Below are 21701 nucleotides of genomic sequence, written 5' to 3' on the forward strand. Positions count from 1 at the left end.
CTCCAGGATCGCACCCTGGGCCAAAGGCAGGCGCCGAACCGCTGCACCACCCAGGGATCCCAGTAAAGATCATTTTTAAAAGAGAGAAAGAGTTGACTATAGGATTGAATTGGTTGTGATACATGCCAGTCTATCACCATGGCCAAATCATAAAATTTGATTTTGTTACAGCTTGTTAAATAAGTATTCTTTCTCTTATTGACTACTTCTTCTTTTTTATTGACCACTTCTTATATGAATTTTTTCAAACTCCTTAGTTGAAGGAGGTAATCTTTCCTGATAGAGACAATCTGAGAACATCTCCAGTGCCCTTGTATTTACTGATTGGTAAATATTGAGAATCTAACAAATACAAGTTACTACTTTTTTAATTGACTATTTATAATTTACGTACAAAAATAAACTGCACCAACCTAAAGTGTACAGTTAATGTAAACATGTATGTAAACCTGTGGTGCCACCTGACCACTTTTGCAATCAAGGTATAGGATATTTCAATCGATTCCCAAAAATTACTTTTGCCCCCTTGGCAATCCATCTTTTCTTCTGCCTCAGGATCCAAACTACCACTGGTCTGCTTGTTGTAATTATAGATTAGATTGGCTTTTTCTAGTATTTTGGATAAATGGAATTATATAATATGTATTCTTTCATATCTGATTCCTTTAACTCAACAAAATAATTTGAGACCTCATTCATGTTGTTAAGTGTATCAGTAGTTCATTTTTTTGCCAATTAGTGTTCTCTTATATGTATATATATATACTTTGTTTATTCATGCATGAATTGGTGGACATGTGGATTGTTTACAGTTTGGGGGTATTGTGAATAAATATCCAAGTCTGGATATATGTTTTTTATTCCTCTTGGCTAAATACCTAAGAGTAGAATAGATGGTTGTTATGATGGGAAATGTTTAAATTTTTAAGAAACTGAACAGTATTCCAAAGTAATTGTTGTATTTTATATTCCCATTAACAGTGTATAAGTTCTTGTTGCTCTGTATCCTTTTTTCAGTATTTGGTATTGTCAGTGTCTTTAATTTTAGTCATTTTTATAGGAATATAATGATGTCATAACATTGTGGTTTAAATTTGCTTTGATCTGTTAACTAGGGATCTTGAGCATCTTTTTATTTACTTCTCAACCATATAGCTTCCTTTATGAGACTCTGTTCAAATTTTTTGCCCATTTTCTGTTGTGTTCTTACTATTGATTTTTAAGGTTTTTTTTAATATAGTTTAGATCCAAAATTTTTTTGTCAGATATGCCAATTGACATTTTATTTCAGCCTGTAGCTTGCCTTTTTATTTTCTTAAAGGTAGCTTTTGAAAAGAAAAATAATTTTTTAGAAATGAGTTTGTTAATTTTTTTTATATTTCTAGAAATTTGTAGTTTTAGCTCATACGTTAAGGTTTATGATCCATGTCAAGTTAATTTTTAGATATGATGTCAGATAAGAATCAGTGTTCATTTTTAAAATATGAATATCTAGGGGCACCTGGGCTGCATAGTCAGTTAAGCATCTGACTCTTGGTTTCAGCTCAGGTCATGATCTCAGCATCATGTGATCAAGCACCAGGTGGGCACCACAGTCAGCACAGAGCCTGCTTGAGACTCTCTCTCCCTCTACCACTGCCCCTCCCCTCTGCACACTCTCTCTCTCTCTCTAAAATAAAATAAACCAATCCTTTTTATAAATAAATAATAGTGTTTCATCATTGCAGCATTATTTTTTTAATGCTTTCCTTTCCTAGTTGAATGCCTTAAAAATAAAAACATTATGGACTCCATTATCTGTTCTATTGATCTCTGAACCTTATCACACTGTCTTATTTTTTTAGCATTATAAGTTTTGAAATCAGATAGTGTAAGTCCTTCAACTTTTTTCTTTTTTACCCTGCTCTCACTGTTCTCATTTGCATTTCCATATAAATTTTGTCAATTTTTTTTTTCAAAAAAGCTCTTGTAAAATTTTTTTGAAATTGCACTGAGTCTATAGATAAATTTGAAAAGAATGAATATCTTAATAATATTGAGTCTTCTAATTCATGAACATAGTATTTCTCTATGTAGGTCTTTAATTTTTCTTGATAGTGTTCTAGTTTCCAGTGAAGTGTTTGTTAATTTTATTTCTGTCTTACGTTTTGTCACAAAAGCTTTTTATGTATTCTCATAAAGTGGATTTTTAAAACTTCATTTTTATTAGTTTACTGCTTAATATATAAAATATAATTTTTATGATCAGCTTATATTCTATAATTTTGCTAGTAGTTTTATAGATTCCATAGTATTTCTACATAAACAATCATGTCATCTGCAAATGAGGACAGTTTTAGCTTTTCCCCCTCCAAGTTCTATATTTCCTTCCCCCCTACCAGCCCGGTTTTTGCCTTTTGTCCTTTATCTTTTGCCTTTGAGTGAAGACTAGTACCTCTATTATATTTTTAGTAGAAGTAGTGAGTTTTTACCTTGTTCTTGATCTTAGGTAGAAAGTATTCAAAATTTCAGCATTAATTATATTAGCTGTCAGTTTTTTGTTTTGTTTTGTTTTGTTTTTTGTTTTTTTTGCTGCCAGTTTTTTTTATACCACTTCTCATATTACTAATTTGCTGAAGGTTTTTTAACATGAGTGGATCTTGAATTTTGTCAAAAGCTTTTTTGCACATATGAAAATGATCATGTGAATTTCCCTCTTTATTCTGTTAATATGGTGAATTATACCAGTTGCATTTGGTTAAGATGATTTATTCATTTTATATATTGTGAGATTCTGGTTGCTAATATTTTTCTAGGGATTTCAGGGTCTGTGTTCACACGGGTCATTAATCTGTAATTTTCCTTTTTTATGATATCTTTGTTAGGTTTTGGAAGTTAGTATTATGCTGGCTTTCTAAAATAACTGGGAAAGTGTTCCCTTCTCTTTATTTTGAAAAGGTTGTACAATTGTGATGTTATTTCTTCTTTGGTAGAATTCAGAAGTGAAACCATCTAGGGCTGGGGTATCTTTTGTGTGAAAGTCATAATGAATTCAATTTTTAATTAATTCAGTACCATTTTTAAAAAAATATTTTTACATATAGAGCCATTCTGATTTTTTTATTTAATTTTGTGTTCATTTTGATAACTGGATTTTTTAAAGAAACTTTTTATCAAAGTTGTTGAATTTATTGCCATGAAGTTGTTCATAGTATCCTCTTATTCTTTTGCTATCTGTAGAATCTATAGTGATAACTTCTCTTCCATTTCTGATGTTGGTGATTTGTTCTCTCTTCTATACTTGTTCAATCTGGTTAGAATTGTAAGTTTTTTTTAAATATTTCCAGATTTCAGCTCAGGTCATGATCTCATGGGTCATGAAATCAAGCCTGGCATTAGGCTCTGCACTGAGCGTGGAATCTGCTTGGAGATTCTCTCTCTGTCCCTTCCCCCACTCATGTGCGCTCTCTCTCTCTCTCTCTCCAACTCTCTCTAAAACAAATAAATAAATCCTTTTAAAAATGTATTTTCAAAGAACCACCCTTGACTTTCAATTTTCTCTATTGTTTGTTTCCTATTTCATTGATTCTGGTTTCATCTTTATTATTTCCTTCCTTGTATTTACTCTTGAACCTTAGGTTATTGATTTTGGACTTCACTTCTGCCATAAACATTTTTTTCATGGTGAAAAAAATTATATTTAGATTTACAGCTGGCTGGACTCAGTTTAGATGATCCCAATTTTGTTGGCAACTTCCAAAGCATCATAGTCAGGAGCCAATCAACCATATGCTTTCTTCTCTCCATCAGGCCTGATCAAGGTGTTGACCTTGGCCACATCAATGTCATAGAGCTTCTTCACCGCCTGTTTGATCTGGTGCTTATTGGCCTTGACATCCACAACGAACACAAATGTATTGCTATTTTCTTCATGGCCGACTCAGTAGTCAGGGGAAGCTTGATGATGGCATAGTGATCAAGCTTGTTTCTCCTGGGGCGCTCTTTCGAGGATATTGGGCTGCCTTTGGAGACGCAGGGTCTTGGGTCATCAGAATGTAGGTGATGCCCGGATCTTCTCTTTTGTGTGACTGTACAGATCCACGCCTTTCAGCACCACTTTCTTAGCTTTCAAAGCCTTGCTTTGGCTTTGGCTTTGGCTTTGGCTTTGGCTTTGGGAGGCTCAGGGGCTTCCTTCTTTGCCTTTGGCGCCATCTTCGTGAAAGGCCACCATAAACATTTAAAGTTATACATTTGTCTCTAAGCACTGCTTTTAACCAAATTCCACAAATCTTGACTGTTAGATTTGCATTATCATTCAACTCGAAACATTTTCTAATTTCATTGTGATTTCTTCTTTGACCTGTGGTTGATTTAGAAGGGTATTAATTTTCATGTGCTTGAGATTTTCCTCTATGTCTGATTGTTACTCATTTCTAATTTACCTTCTTATAGTCAGAGCACTACTTTGTATGATTTCAGTCCTTTTGAATTTGTTGAGTTTTGTTTAATGGTTCATCATATGAGCTGTCTTGGTGAATATACCAATTGTACTGAAAAAATATGTATTCTGCAGCTGTTGAGTATAGTGGTCCATAAATAAATATCAATTAAGTCACAATGATTGATAGTCTTGTTCAGATCCTCAATCCTCTCTATCTTTACTGATTTGTTTTCTAGTAGTTCTGTAATTGCTAAGAAAAGAGTTAAAATCTCCTATTATGATTGTGGAATTATCTTTTTATCTCTTTAATCCTGTCAATTTTTGTTTTATATTATTTTAAGACTCCATTTTTAGGAACATACGTGTCAAGAAGTATAAAGGTTCTGAGACTTTACCCTATTAGAAAGCTAACAAGTTAGCCTGCCACAATTTCATGCGGGCTTGGCTAAAGACATGAGATTCTTGGTTCAGAGACAGAGGACAATGTATCACTCACAGAATATCATGATGTGTGTGTGTGTGTGTGTGTGTGTGTGTGTGTACCGATTCTCTAAGAACTAATTTCTACAGAGCAACCATATGAGGTTTGATGTTGGTATTTTCTATAGTGTTTTATGTGTGGCCTCAGTTACATTTTCAAGGTTTTGATGTTTTTTTGTTATTTTAATTAGAAGATGTTCATGTTAGAGTTCCTGTCTTCCTTATTTTCTTTTTTCTTTTTTTTTTTTTTAGTAAAATCCTTTTTTTTAATTAATTAATTTATTTGTTTATGATAGACACAGAGAGAGAGAGGGAGAGGCAGAGACACAGGCAAAGGAAGAAGCAGGCTCCATGCCGGGAGCCCGATGTGGGACTCGATCCCAGGTCTCCAGGATCGCGCCCTGGGCCAAAGGCAGGCGTCAAACTGCTGAGCCATCCAGGGATCCCCTTCCTTATTTTCTGTATTTACTTCTATCAAACCTTGTTTTCTGGGTATTTCATTCAAAAGTGCACATATAGAAATGTGCTGTATTTCACTATAAGTGTCTCTTAAATCTTCAAGAAATGCCATTTCTGATTATGTCAGCACCAAGAGTAATTTTTTAAAGGTGGAAGGCATGTACAGTTTCATGGTCTTTCATTTCCAGTGCTCTTCATTTCTTCCTAAAGAATCAATTTTCCATCTTAGGTTATTCCTCTTAAACCTGAAGAATGTCATTTAGCATTTTTTGTAGTACAGTTGTACTAGAAACAAATTTTCTCGTTCTCTTTTATCTGAAAATGACTTAATTTTTCTTTCATTATTAAAGAATATTTTCACTGGTACAAGAATTCTAGGATGACATTTTTATTCTTTCAACACTTTAAAGATGTTGTTCTGCTGGTTTCTGCCCTTCATTGTTTTGATTGAGAGTCATTGGTGATTCAAATTATTGTTCACTGTATTCAGTCTGGCAGCTTTCAAGATTTTGTCTTTGGTTTTCAGCAGTTTGCTATGACGTGTCTAGGTGTGGTTTTCTTTATATTTAATTTTAGATTCACTGAGCTCCTTAAATTTGTTTATTTACCAATTTGGAAAAATTTTGACTCATTTTTATTCAAATAATTTTTCTGCCCAATCTTCTCTTTCCTTCTGGGACTATAGTTACACATATCATCCCATGAGTGATCTTTTTTTTTTTATAATTTATTTATTCATAGAGACACACAGAGAGAGAGAGAGAGAGAGGCAGAGACACAGGCAGAGGGAGAAGCAGGCTCCACCCAGGGAGCCCGATGTGGGACTCGATGTGGGACTCCATCCCAGGTCTCCAGGATCACGCCCTAGGCTGCAGGCGGCGCTAAACCGCTGCGCCACCAGGGCTGCCCCCATGAGTGATCTTTTAACATAAATCATACCAGTTCATCTTCTACTTAAAACCTTCCAATGATTTCTCTTTATGAGTAGAATACAATCCAGACTCTTTACCATGTCTTTTAAAGCCTTAAGACCTGCCTATGAGACTATCTTTCAGACCTTATTTCCTACCTCTTTTCCCTTCATCCAGTCTACCACACTGATTTTTTTTTCTTCGTTTTTCTTTTCTGGGAACATATCAGTCATTCTTGCTTTCTCTACTTGATACCTTGAATACTCTTCCCCCAGATCTTTCTAAGGCTGACTCCTTTGGGTATCTGCCTAAGTTACCTCCTCAGAAAGGCTTTCTCTCACTACCCCAACTAAAAGTTGCCCCAGCCCCTTAATACACACACATATTTTAGATCTGTATCTGTTTTAATAACTTTATTGAGATAGAACTTACATAACAAATTTAACCCATCTAAAATATTTAATTCAGTGGCTTTTAGTATATCCACAGACATATGTAACCATCACCACCATCAGTTTTACACATATCTATCTTATTCATGCTATTTTCTAGTATCAAGAACACTGTCTAATGTATAGTGAATGCTCAGTAAAATTTTCTGAACAGATTAATTCATTAGCTCTAAGATAATGTAGGCATTAGGCATTAGACTCAAATAAAATATGAAGGAAGTTCATTTGACTACTTCAGGTCTAGAAGTACTCTTTTATCAGAGCTGTGCTATTTTGAGGGCTCTCTCAAACAGCTTAACCCATATTTTAAGAGTTATTGCAGGAAGTCCCAAAAAAAGTCTTTTGATACAGTGAATACAAATCATATTACACATTTCCCTAAGAGAAAATAGACATCTTTTATTGACCTGACAGTTGCTGAGAAGCAGAAAACCCCTCAGAAGCATTGTTTTGCTATTTTCAAAAGTACCTTGAACATTATTTGTTTGAATCTTTGAAATAGATTATAGAAATCGCTAGCACTTGTTTTATGTGCTAATTATGGGTGATAGTTGGTTATTCATGAGATTATAGATATCCCCCTTTCTTTGGTACCTTTCATGCATAATGTCAGTTCTGAGTTTGGTTAATCTGCATTGTCTCATCTTCCCTGTAGGCTTTGATGCGGCCTGGAAGAATTGACAGAATCATCTATGTGCCTTTACCAGATGCAGCAACAAGAAGGGAAATACTTAACCTGCAGTTTCACTCTATGCCAATCAGTAATGACGTGAATCTGGATGAACTCATCTTCCAAACAGATACATATTCAGGAGCGGAGGTAAGAGAGTTCTCCTCAAGATACCTCGGGGGCAGGAAAGCAGCAGGTTGGGGTCATTAGCAAAAAGATTGCTTCCTGCCAACTGTTTTAATAACTATCCATTGGGCAGCCTGGGTGGCTCAGCGGTTTAGCACTGCCTTCGGCCTGGGGCATGATCCTGGAAGACCTGGGATCAAGTCCCACGTCGGGCTCCCTGCCTGTGTCTCTCTGCCTCTCTCTCTGTGTCTCTCATGTATAAATAAATAAAATCTTTAAGAAGAAAAAGAAAGAACTGTATGTTAAGAAATCTTAAAACAGGAAATGCACTAAATGACAGATAATAAAAAAAAAAAAATGACAGGTAATCACTAAATTGCATTTTACCCGGCCTCTATTATATCTCAGTTGTTTTTACTTGGCTTCTGTTACTTCTCAAAAAGTAGTCTTCAGAGAATTAACATGGTATAGTGGGGAGAACAGTGGACTAGAAGTAGATGTTTCTTCTTTGGGGTTTCTTGATACATCAGCTCCAACTATTCACACGTTTCTCTGAATTTTGATTTCTTGACCTATCAAATGGAAATAATACACAACTTTACATACTATTTTCTTATAGAGATCATAAAAATGAAATTAGGATATCATACAAGTGCTCAGAAGTACAAGACTTGGCAGAGAGATTATATTATTACTACCTTTAATCATTTTGGAAAATTTTGTCGGCTTACTTATATATTAACAAAAATTCTCTCATAAAAACTGTAAAAGAGGGCGCCTGGCTGGCTCAGTTGGTTAAGTGGCTGAATTGGGCTCAGTCATGATCCCAGGGTCCTGGGATCCAGTCCCACATCAGGCTCTCCCTACTCAGTGGAGAGTCTGCTTCTCCCTCTGCCCCTGCCCCCTGTTTCATGTTCTCTCTCTCTCAAATAAAAGTTAAAAATAAATAAAAAATAAAAGCTGTAAAAGGGACAGTCTGTCCTTAGCTGTGAACAGCAAGACCTCTGTGAAAATATGAAACTTTTTTTTCCTGTCCCTAGCAACTTTTTGCTTATTAGGCCATTTTTATTTACAAAATAAAATTCCATTAAAAGAATTGTGCATCTTTTCTACATGCATTTCTCAAAAAAGGACAGACTGTAGTCCTCAACATAGAAATATCTTCTGAATACCACTGACACAGATTTATACTGGGAAATTAATATTTTTTAAATAAGAAATTATAAATTCATTTTATTCTGAATTATCCAGCAGACTGAGACTCCATATTCTTCTGACAGCTTGCTATTGTTTATAATCTGTCTTCTGAAAAAGCCAAAGAGATTAACACATAATAGACAATTAGCGTACTCAGAGAGTATTGTAGGTAAATTCACGTGTAGCATTGGGCTGAATGTATCATTCAGTCGTAGCTAATAACAGCAACCAAAATAAATCCCAAATCTCCTCATTATTTTGTCTCAGCTATGAAGTGTGTACATTTGATTTTCCCCCTGTAGGATTTTCATTTTCATTGCAGGAGGGGAGTGGGGGAATCATGTAGAAAGTTACCTTGAGAAGCAGTTGAAGTACATACATTTTTTTAAAGTCCTAGCTGAAAAAATAATCCTTATGAACATCTTCTTGACATGACTGTCCATTAAGTTAAAATGAATATATAGTTGCTGTTAAATGACTGCCCCAGCATTTCTAGAATTCAGTTTTTGATGTGAGACCAAGGGCTGGATCATGTATATGATATGTTAGTTTATAGGAAACAGCAAAGAGAAGAAACCATAAATCTTTCAGTTGAGCAGAGTGAAATGGAAAAGCAGTCAGCAAGGTATAAATGTGCCTTTCTCGCTTTGAAGTAAATCATAGTAGTAACATAGAAGTGCTAAACAAAAATCAAAGCCAGTGAGGTTCTGTTTGGCTGAAAGGAAAAAACTCATTTGGTGCCAGGAATTATTGTACCAGCTGCTAGTACCTGTCTTATTCAATCTATTATATAAGCACATTCATTTTTTGTTAATTTTTATATCAAATCTTCTAAAAATAGTCACAGAGAAAAGTAAAAGAAAATTCTGTCCCTCCTTGAATTACACTTTTGGGTCCCATAATGGTTGGGTGAGGGAAGTATATCCCACCCTGGTCTAATTATAATCTATATACATGTAATCCATTACAACTTCATAAAATTTTATTCCGAGCTATATCTTAGTAGTTCTGGAATTTTGATTTAGGCAAGACAGATTTGTTCCATATTGTTTGTTTTGTGTTTTTTTTTTTTTTTTTGGTCTAATTATTTAGGCAGTTCACATAGGAGCCCTATATTTTGAAGAGAACTATGGTTATCTTAACAGTTTTAAAATTAACAAATAGGAAATTTAAGATATATAACTTTGAGCTTCAAATAAAATATAAGATCCCATCTTTCCCCCCACCTCTTTCCATCAGAATGAAAATGGTACAGCATTGGTGAAAGCCAAGATTAGTTTGGAAGTTTTGTTTTTGTTTTAGCAATAAGACAAATTCAAGCTGGAACCTCCTCAGACCAGTGCTTTCCCACTGATGTAACTAATTTATTTCCTCCTCAGTCTAAGGCCAGAACCTTTAGCACAAAACCTATTACACAGTACATATTTAACAAGCATTTAACAAACCGAAAACGAAAAAAGATTTTTAAACTTTCCTTCATCATTATCATAAGGAGAGCCCTCTAACTTTGTAGCAATACACCCTGATACAGCCATAGCTATTTTTTCAGATTTAGAAAGTGTGTCATTGGCCACTTTTGGTATAAAATGAAAATATTGATAAATTAGTTGTCTTCACAGGAGAGTAGTATCATCAATATTATTCATTCATATATCATTCATATAATGATGTATTATATATTAATTTATACACTATTAGCTATATGAACAAGAATTTGGCCAGATGAGCCAGAGATGATGAAATTATTGACATCAGTGTCTGTCTTTTAGAAATACAAAATGTTTAACTGTAGTGAGTATTTTTTTATTTTTATTTTTAAATCAAAAATCTGTAGAGAGGAGCACCTGGCTGGGTCAGAGGTAGATCACGAAACTCTTGATCTTGGGGGTCATGAGTTCAAGCCCCACGTTGGGCATAGAACTTACTTTAAAAAAGAAAGAAAGAAACACAAAAGCTGTAGAGAGTGATTGGAGACGATATGGGTACTTTTAATGACTGAAATAGAGGAGAGTTACTATTTAAAAATATTTTCTTTCAACCCAGTGCTTTATTTTGCCCAGTCGACATTGTTTCTTAAAAGCTAACACAGGCCCAGTGTTTCAAATAGCCCCTTACACCCCAATCTATTTTCCCTCCCTGGAGAGGGTATAGAGAACTGCACTATTTCTTAATTTTCAGGAGAGTTCCAAGGGGAAATTTGTTGCCAGCTGGAAGAGGAATAGGGTCACTAAGGAGCAGCCTCCACAGAGAGGCTAAAAGCAGGTAGCATCCTTCAGCCATCCCTGTGCCTGCCATTCCCGGGTGGCCAGAACCTCATTGTCTTTGCCTTCTTGGCTGTAGCTCCCAGTTAATAGAAAAACATGTTGCCATTTAAAAGCAGATGGGAATTCAGTTCAGGAGGAAATAATAAGTCTTTTTTGGTTATAGCTATTGTTTTCTTTTGCTTTGATTTTTGTTTTTTAAGTTATTTGTAGCAGATTCCATTTCATTTTTTCATTTGTCTTTTATTCAATTATCTTAGTTACTTTAGGAAAACTTTTATCTTACCCACCAACAGGAAATCAAGAGTCACAAATATATGCACATGAAAGGCATAACCGGTCCCATTACCCATGCACCATGTGCTTGGGAACAGAAGTGACAAATAAGATAATTTCCTCTCTGTGTAGGAATTTGCTGACTTAGGCTGACAACTAGTATCTGTAAAATTTGAGTTGAATATTTATTTGCATTTGGATGTTATCCTCTGTTAGTGATTATCTCATTAAGTGAAATTGATAATATGTCTAAGAGCCAGGTACCAGTTATAGATTTTATAAATAATTTAGGCAATCCTAGCATTTATTTCATACATCAAGATTTGAGGATTCAACTTCCAAGAGAGGCAGTAAAGGGAAGACAAAAAAGAATTCTGATGGTGCATTTGAGTAAGACTTTTAAATTGTAGTCTTTTTCTTTCAGAGTGACATCAGGAAAGTTATTTAACCTCTTTGGACTTTAGTTTTCTCATTTGTAAATTAAGTGTTTGCAGTTGTTTTGAGGGTTAAATGGGGTAATAAATAAATATAAAAGCACTAAGAAACAGTGTGTGACACATGAAGAGTGCCTCCTAAATGTTACATCCCTTTATTCTTTGTTCCTCTTATCTGTTCAGTATTTATATTTACCACTGTAGTATTGGATGACGTTGCTATAAGATGGTAATGTTTTTCATTGTCTCAATAACCAGATAATGTATCTAAAAGCTAAATTATAAATGAGTTACTTCTTTTTCTTTTCTAAAGAATATAGCATCTGCTTAATATGGTGATTTTTAGGATAATCTTGAGACCTAGTGCTAGAAAGTCTTTTTAAAGCAATTTGTTAAATACATTTCACCCTATATTTTTAAAAAGCTTTAACTTCATGTGAAGTCTGTTTATTCTTGTTTTACTAAATCACATGTCTTGCCCTAGATTTTGTTTTGTAGTCTCTGCCCTTCTGTATCTAATTGCTCAAGGTCTTAATGCCAGCTTGACATTTAAAAATTACCTTCTGATGTGCTTCATTAATTCAAGAAGGTTCTAGTCACAATAAAGAGAGAACTTTAAATTAATTTTCTATCTTGCTGATTAACATTCCTTCTGACATTCTCTCTTTTCTCTAACAAAATGAAAATATATATAAAAAAAATCATTGCCATTTAGGGTGTCTGTACTTCTACCTACATGAAGTCTCTTGTGGCAGTTTTCCCCAAAACTAAAAATCAGGATCAGTGTATTTGAATTTGGCATAGATTGACTCTATCTAACAATGCATCTGAGATAATAATGAAGGAGACCTTTTAGCCTGTCTCAGGCCCTCTGGTTAGTATTTTTAGGGAGCAGAGGCTTGGCCGCAGTGTTCCTGCCCCCAGAGTGAAGCAGAGTACCACAGTACTTAGCAACCTCCTGTACACTGTCTTGCAGCCTACTTGTCCTGCTTAATTGGAAACTTCCCTATGAACACATACTGCTGTAACCAACTGGTCTACTGTTCTTATCTGAGATCTTTGTTACCTCTCTACTCCTTTTTGTGCATTTATCCTAAAACTCTATGCCCCCGAATTTCAAAATACTCTTTTTTTACACAACCTACCGAAATCACTGCTTTGTCATTAGAACATCATGATCACTGGAAGTCAGGTCCCTGGAAGTGACTACTCTTTTTGACCTCTTTTACGCTGATTTCTGTTTTACTTGTTTAGCTCTTTGTACATTTTTTCCTGATAGTTATTTTAATATGAGCAGCCACCTTGTCTCCCCAAAACAAACTGTAAGATTCTCTGCAATGGAAACCAGTTTTTTTACTCCTTGGAGTCCAGCGAAGCAGCCAGTATCTTACACTCAGTGGATATTAATGTTAGATGAGTCAAATTTATGTGTTGAATCTGTCATTCTATCAACAAAAAATGTCAATTTTAACATTCACCTAAAGTGGCATTTTCTAGTTTTAAGTGTGTTTTTGTATACGTTATTGATTTGAGTATCTTAACCCGTGGGGAACAGTCCTCTGCCAAGAGAACTAGAGCCAAGCAAAAACAATGGATTTGTCTGAAGTCCCACAGTGAATAACTGACAAACCCAGGACCAGAAACCAAATATTTCAACTCCTCCTGAAAGACTCTTCATAATCTCTTCATGCCTCTGAGTCAACTGAGGAGTCTTTGAAAGTGTTTCATTATTCTCTTTGACATATCTGAATCTTTAGTAAGATTTGCCTACTCTTATGGACAGTGACTTAGCAAACTAAGCAACAGATATGAAACATCTTTACATTTTTAGGTGTACATATCTTATATGTGATTATTTTTAGTTACCCTGTTATCAACTTCCCAAATAAGTGTAAGCTACTTCAAGTTAGGAACTATGTTTTTCTTTATTCATGTACTGTATTTTCCAGATGGTGAAAATAAGACTGGCAGTTTTGAAGGGAAAACATAAAAATGACTAAGTTCCATATCATGTGTTCATGTGGCATGATCTAATGATGGCTGAATACTATGGGAGAAAGAAGTGGGTATGACTCACGCTAGCTGGATTTGAGGGAGAGGGTAGTTGATCTGAGTATTAATTAGTAAATAGGAGTTCCCTAAGTCAAGTGGAGCTGGGGAGAGAGCATTCCAGGCTGATAGGAAGGCAGAGATGCATAAAAGAACATGGTACATCCTAGATTTGGTTAAAGGTTGAAATATGACTAGAAGAAGGAGTCTGCATATAAAAGTAGTAGGTGATAAAACAAGAAAAGTAGGTGAGACCAGTACGAAGGACCTTGAATAACTTGCTTTTCTCCTTTAAGCATTGGAGAGCCATTGAAAAAGTTAATAAAAAATGTTGTGATCAAACTTGTGTCATCAAAAGATTGATAGCGTTTTGTACTTAAAACCACCATTAGTCTATCCAGCACTATTATGTGAATTGGAAAAAGATACTCCTTTGCCCCAGTTGATGACAGTTACCTGCAGGGCAAAAGGTTTGTCAAGCAGAGCATGAGCTTTCATAAAGTCCCCATTTCAGTCTTTATTCACCCCCTCAGCTGGGCATCCTTGTATGGACACAACCTTCACATCTCTATAAGGCTGTCTCATTTTGGCTTATCCACTTTTAAATATCCCTCAGGGTTCCTAGCACAGTAGCTTATACAAGGTTGATATGTATTCATTGAATAAAGAAATTTAGATTTTACATCCCAAGTAGATAAACTACTTTCTGGGTCTTTAAGATTTGCTTCATGAACCCTTGGACAAACATGTTTTGTGAGTGAGATAAATTATGGGAATTCATTATTTATTACAAATTATTGGGGGAGATGGAAATATTAGATGTCTTTTGGGTGTGAGGGTGATCTGGCTGCGACATCTGTCACCCCATTGATCATTAGGATTGATTCAGTTGATCTGGCTGGCTAGGTGGATATCTTCCTCCTTTACCACTCCACATGCATCCCTCCCAAAGGTGTGCATTCAGTTGAAGAGGACCCTTCTTTGGTCAAAGGTATACGAGTCACTGTGCTCCACTGCTAGAACCTCCCAGACGAGCTCTCAAGTACCATTTGTAGGAGAATGTAGGGTAGTCAAGCTTCCAAGACTCAAGACACACAAATGAGGCACTGAACAATCTGCCTTTCTTTAAAACAACAAAAAAGATATCTTTTGTGCAATGTTAAACCAGCTGTGAGGTGCAGCACCTGGTATAAATGACTGAAATGTTGAAAGTCAGGTTCATCATGCGCTCTGAGCCATCTTATCACATATAACATTGAATATATATAAGGTCCTAGGGCCAACATGTGCTTCAGAGTACATTTTACACATTTAATCTCCACAGCTCTTTTCAGTTGCTAAAATGTGGCTACCCTGTTGCAAATGAATTGTGATAGAACCTTCAGAGCAAAAGTCAGCATATACTGAAAGCAGATATTTAGGCTGTAACTTCAAGCCAGGCCACCACACCTTCCCTTCCCCTGTGCCCACAATTTTACAATCTACATACTAAGTCAAGAAGTTTTGTAAAAGCCAAGACTTAAACTTGCATTCTACCTTGGCCATGTATTACAGTATTGGTTGGGTCAAATCAGTTATCATCTCTAGAACCCAGTTTTCGTATTTTAACAGAGGAAGTGGAAATATGGTCTCTGTGATCCTTTCTAGTTTTGAAAATCTATGTGGTTATATACCTATCATAGATTAAATTAATTATATAAGGGTCTCCTAGGGATGGACTTCCCTAAAGTCCATAAATACATAACATGGTTTTGTTTCCTTTATTGTGTTTCTAGAAACCTGGGATTTTAGGGTCTCATTCACTGTCTCTATATTACTTGCAACTGTGGCCAAGCGATCCTGATCGTAGCACCAGAAAAATAGGATTAGAAGACTGACAGTGCATAGAATTCAGATTTTAATAAAGATTCTCCTTAGCAAATTTTCACAATTTTCTGCTGAGTGGAAATGGAAGATTTACCTGCTCAGAGATTCCCAGTAATTTTTTTTTTTTCTGAGAACTTTGGTTTCTCTGCTTTTCAACTTCCTTACAAATAGTCAAGTGTAATACCTGTGATTCTGGAGGCATTATGATAAAAAGTGTTGTAAAATGGAAATAAGCCACCAGTCTTTTTCCCTAAACTCTTTGTTAGGAAAGTAAGTGAAAGTTACGAGATTATCATGTTCATTTTAATGTACAGTTTTTAAAACTTCGAACATATGGAGATGTAAACATTCTCTGTATTTCCAAACTTCAGCTGCTACTCAAACTGGCAATACAAAGAATCTTAATTCAACTTACCTGAATACTACTTTAGTTAGGATGTTTACACCAAAGCAAATCGTTTTCCAGAACACCTTGTGCTGTGATACCTGTATTACTGACCCCTTACCAGATGTTTAAAGCTGCTGTTAGCTTACAAGAAGCATTAGTCAGAAAGGAAATGGACATTGAATGAGAGGCTGGCTAGCAACAAACTTAATAGAGTATTTTATAACCAAGTACTGAAACTCTTTATAAGGAAGCAGTATATCAAGGCAACAAATTAGTCAAGACCTAATAATCTAGTCCCCAAACCTGGGTTCCAGGCTAATCCATATCTATGAAGAATTACTCAGGCCAGTGGTAATGCTGATTTAAGCATTACAACATTCTCCCTTGTTTCTCCTTCCAGATTCACAGTCTCTATTGACACATGCTGATTCCCTAGAATTTTTGCACATTTAATCTGTGTTTCTTCATCTTCAAAAGAGTGATAAAATGTAGGGGTCCTACTAACTTGAGAGGAACACAATTTTAAAAAGATGTGTAAAGCATGCTATTAATTCTGGTAGAGTTGGATATTTTTGTTTGGTTATTTGAAGGTAATAGAAGGCTAATATTTTTTTTAAGATTTTATTTATTTATTTATTTGAGAGAAAGAGAGAGAACAAGCAAGGGGAAGAGCAAAGGGAGAAGCAGACTCCAACCCTGGGCTGGATGATCCCAGGATCCCAGAATCATGACCTGTGCTGAAAGCAGACGCTTACCTGACTGAGCCACGCAGGCACCCCGGAAGACTAATTTCTCTAATAATTCTAATTGATCCGTATATGAAAAGAATGCCACAAATATATGTAAAAACTGTTTATTCTTTTAAGAATATTTTTTACCAGGTACCCAGGTGACTCATTTGGGTTAAGCATCCAACCTTGATTTCAGCTCAGGTCATGATCTCTGGGTTGTGTGATTGAGCCCTGCTTCTGGCTCTTCACTGGGCATGGAGCCTGCCTAAGATTGTCTATCCCTCTTCCCCTCCTCTCTCTTTCTCTCCTCTTAAAAAAAAAAAATGTTAGGGACGCCTGGGTGGCTCAACGGTTGGGCGCCTGCCTTTGGCTCGGGTTGGGATCGGGTCCCACATTGGGCTCCCTGTGAGGAGCCTGCTACTCTCTCTGCCTGTGTCTGCCTCTCTCTCAGTCTGTCTCTCTAATGAATAAATCAATCTTAAAAAAAAAGTTAAAAAGAATATTTTTTTACATACAAAACTGCATTATAATTAAGCAAATGGATTATGGAATGAGAAAGATCTAAATCCAAATGCCTAGTCTACCCATTTCTTACCTTGTGATCAGTTTCTTTATATGTAAATAAGGTTAATAAGAGTCTCTACTTCATAGATCTGTTTCAGATTAGATGAAGCAATTACCATAAGGGACTCATCCTTGTAAGTGTATAGCAAGTGCTCAATAAGTCATTTTTGTTATATTTTTTATAATCATCAAATTCAGTCTATTTAATAATTGGTCTTTAATATGAAAATATCCACAGTTGGCTTAGATTTTATGAATACAGTGTTTCATGTGTATTCATTTTTTTAGTCTTAATAGTATGTTCTTTAAAGCCAAACTGAATTTCATAGTTACATGCAGTATTTATTTCAGCTAGTTTATATTGATAAACATTTGTAATCCCTATTTTTATTTTTTTTCCTGTTAAAGGTATAAACTATTTTTTACTCTCAAGTGTGTAAAGCTGGTGTTTCCTTATAAACTGTTAACATAATATCCCTATATCAGCATATTCTTCAGGGTAATACTAGTATACAACTTAATTCTAACTTGCTTTAGCATAAATTTTGTTGGTTAAAAGAAGTGAACCTAGCAACTTTAGAAAATTCAGGGATTTTTCTTTTTTTTTTCTTTTTTTTTTAAGATTTATTTCAGAGAGAGGAGGTGGAGAGAGCATGAGTAGAAGGGCAGAGGGAGAGAGAGAATCCCACACAGACTCTGGGCTGAGTTCAGAGCCCAATGAGGGGCTCAATCCCATGACCATGAGATCACGACCCAAACCAAAACCAAAAGACGGGTGCTTAACCGACTGCGCCACCCAGGCGCCCCTAGAATAATTACTTAGGAAATAAGCATACCCAATTACTGTGCCCTTTCATTTAGGTTAGAATTAAACCCAGGTATTTAGGTAAGGCTCAGAAATCTAACACTAAAGACAAAAGCACTATATGTCATTAGGCGTCTGATGGTGACAGAGGGATGTTCTTGTTCTTCATCCCCAAATGACAGTAATTCTGAATTCTCAAAGGCGTCATTCTATAAAAATGTTGCTAAAACTCTATCAAATGGTTGTTCAGAATTGTAGTGCAATCATTAAGTTGTTCTTAACTTTCACTATGTTTTGGAAATTTAAAAACAAAATCTAACCTTAAGCCAGAAAGAAAAGTAGAAAGAATTATTATTAAGACTTTCAGAACTCTCTTTTTTTGTTTCATCTATGTTTTTAACCTTCAAATATTATTGCTGGTGTCCTTTAACAGTAGTTAACTCTCTTTTTTGCTATTAAAATCTGGAAAATGGATTTTGCTTTTTTGTATTTGTAGGAAGGTTTCCTTATTCAAGACATTAGACATAATGCACATGCCACATTTACCATTATGGGAGTTTTAAATAATAAATTAATTGTTTTCTCTTTCTCTTCAGAATTATTTTTTAAAAATCACTTAAACTGTTTTTGGCATTAGGGCAAGACATTCTTTCAGTGGTAGTAAAAGTAGCCCTTGGCATATTTTTATTCACTTCAAAAGAGTCCTTAAGGAGTAGTTTTGTATTTAAAACGAAGAATTGTATTTAGTTTGCCTAACATTAACTTCTTGCCAGAATCCTTAAAAATATAAAAGGTCACACAAATACTCTCAGATATAAAAACAGTAGTCCCCAGCATTTCTTATTTTGTTGTTGTTATTGTTATTGTATGCCATAAGCCTGTGTCAAGACTGGATATTAGGCGGGGAGATAAATCCAGAAGTTGTCCATTGAAAATGAACTTTCGGGGGATCCCTGGGTGGCTCAGCAGTTTGGCGCCTGTCTTTGGCCCAGGGCGCCATCCTGGAGTCCCGGGATCAAGTCCCATGTCAGGTTCCCGGCATGGAGCCTGCTTCTCCCTACTCCTGTGTCTCTGCCTCTCTCTCTCTCTCCCTCCCTCTCTCTCTCTCTCTCTCTCTCTCTCTCTCTCTCTCTCATAAATAAATAAATAAATTTTAAAAAAAAGAAAAGAAAAAGAAAATGAACTTTCTTGTTATATAACCTAGTTGATCATAATTGGCATGTAATATGCACACATGCACAGGTTCACAAAAGCTGGTCTGGTGGTTCATTTATAGTTTAATAAAAAACATTTAAGCTATGATTTCATTTCTCATTCATGAAGTTAATTTTCTGCATCTGCTTTGTATAGCACATCAAAAAATTCCTGCCATGTCTGGTCCACTTTAATTTCGAACCCTATGGGATATTTTCATGGGTATATTATACTTTCTGTGCCTTTAAATTAGGCTTTTTTTTTTCAAAAATATTTATTTACAAAATTTTAGTACATTTATTATGTAAAGCAGTTAGCATTAATATTTTTCATTCATTTTGTACTTGTATATAAAACTAGAAATCAATAATTGAATTTTAAGGACATAATAACTCAAGGACAAGACTTGATTGATATTATACAGTATAAATTCTGTAAAAATTAAAACACACTGAAGTTCAACTTTAATGTGATCTAGCTTAGTATAAAATTTGGTTTAATGTCAGTATGACTTGGATTCTATCCCAAGTGGTTTATTGCAATTAGTACCAAAAGACCCCATTATAATAATTTTTTTTCCGTAATAATATCTTGCAGGATAAAATAGTATATAACTATGTTCTGTATTATTTTGAACTTTTATTTTTGCTACTCCAATAATGATGTATCCTAAGGACCTCTAAGAGCCTAAACATAACTTTATAGGTAAAATCCGTTGACTTACTGCCTAAATCACCTTCATCTGTAAAGCTGTGTTAAATACAGCCCTATATATAAACTGATCACGCTCTAAAGGCTAGCCATCCATGAAGGTTGTATGTTTTCTTCTTTGACAGCCAGTACTTTAGGTGATCAATGTATACAATTCATGTTTATAGTCATATAATAGACAAAATGTAGATTAAAGCAAAAGAGAATATGCTCCCATTTTATGTACTTCACAAAGAAAGCCACAGGCTGGGGGTGGAGAGGAGATCTCAGTGCCTAATAAGTTTCAAGTTTTCTTTTTTTTTTTTTTTAAATGGTAATTGTTTATAATTTTTAAGTAGTCTACTATGGGCTGAATTCTGTCTCCAAAAAATTCATATGTTGAAGGCTTACCCCCCAATGTGATTATATTTAGAGATAGAGCCTATAAGAAGGTAATTAGAGCTAAGTAAATTAGTAAGTGTGGGACCCTAATAAGACCTCCTGCTCTAACAGAAGAAAGGTCGTGTGAAGATACAATGAGAAGGGATCCCTGGGTGGCGCAGCGGTTTGGCGCCTGCCTTTGGCCCAGGGCGCGATCCTGGAGACCCAGGATCAAATCCCACGTCGGGCTCCCGGTGCATGGAGCCTGCTTCTCCCTCTGCCTGTGTCTCTGCCTCTCTCTCTGTCTCTCTGTGACTATCATAAATAAATAAAAATTAAAAAAAATTAAAAAAAAAAAGATACAATGAGAAGGTGGCTGTCTGCAAGATAGGAAGAGCGCTTCACCAGGAGTTGACTGTGTGGGCATCTGATCTCAGACTTCTAGCCTCGAGAAGTTATAGCAGATAAATTTCTATTGCTTCAGCCACCCAGTCTTTGGTGTTTTGTTATGGCAGCTGGAGCAGACTAAGAGTCAGTTATAGTTCATGTCATTATAGCACTGGTCATGTTATATTTGGAAGTTCTTTTTTTTTTTTTTGTAACTGATAAAGATGATTTCTATTGACTTATTTCACCCTACATTGTCTATATAGGCAGTTCCTAGTTTACCAAAAATTGGTCATAAGTTACCTTTTCAGAATTTAGAATACACTTATTTCTAGAAGCAGTGCTTCTATGATGGGTAGTTTCCCATGCCTGTCCCCTGAAATGGATTACATCCCTAGTATAAGTAATCCAAAAGGAGTAAACATAAGCTGAAGCTCCTGGAAGTAGGAGAACCTGCATTATTAAAGTCAACCAACAGGAAAAAAAGGGGATTTTGTTTTCTTTTTTAGGCATGATTAGATTAGACAAAGTTTGTTTTCACTTTTCACTGTTTATCTTCCAAGTTTCCTGCCCCACACCCAGTATCCTCTAGACCTACTTTTCTGAGTGCTTTATTTGAGAGTCCCAGTCAACTCTCAGAAAACAATCTGATTGAATCAAATCACAATAAAAGCCAAATAATCAGTATGACTTCAGGGACATATGCATTTTAAAAGATTTTACTCTCCCAAATAAATTTCTACCTGGTCAGTTTTCAGGTTGTATAAAAATAAATGAATAAAAAAGAACTCCAGAGTATTCCAGTCTGCTTCCTGTAGCTTTCTTAAACTCTTAACTTTTACCTTCCCTCTTCACTGACTTTCAAGGTACTTCAAGGGCTCAAGTTTCCTTGTAAAAAAGATTTATTCTACACCAACAATTTTTACATTAAAAAGCACCCAATGAACATAAATAAAAGTA

At 35.4% G+C, this 21701-nt stretch overlaps 1 protein-coding gene across 1 annotated transcript in view; it reads left to right on the forward strand.

Moving 5' to 3' along the window:
• Positions 1 to 21701, forward strand: part of AFG2A (AFG2 AAA ATPase homolog A) — a 326044-nt gene that overhangs the window by 255041 nt on the left and 49302 nt on the right. The window contains exon 15 of the mRNA XM_055317094.1: positions 7378 to 7542. Coding sequence (XP_055173069.1) covers positions 7378 to 7542 — 165 coding nt within the window. The remainder of the gene's footprint in view (positions 1 to 7377; positions 7543 to 21701) is intronic.

The sequence above is a fragment of the Nyctereutes procyonoides genome, unplaced genomic scaffold, assembly GCF_905146905.1.
Source record: "Nyctereutes procyonoides isolate TBG_1078 unplaced genomic scaffold, NYPRO_anot_genome, whole genome shotgun sequence".
Lineage (NCBI taxonomy): Eukaryota > Metazoa > Chordata > Mammalia > Carnivora > Canidae > Nyctereutes > Nyctereutes procyonoides.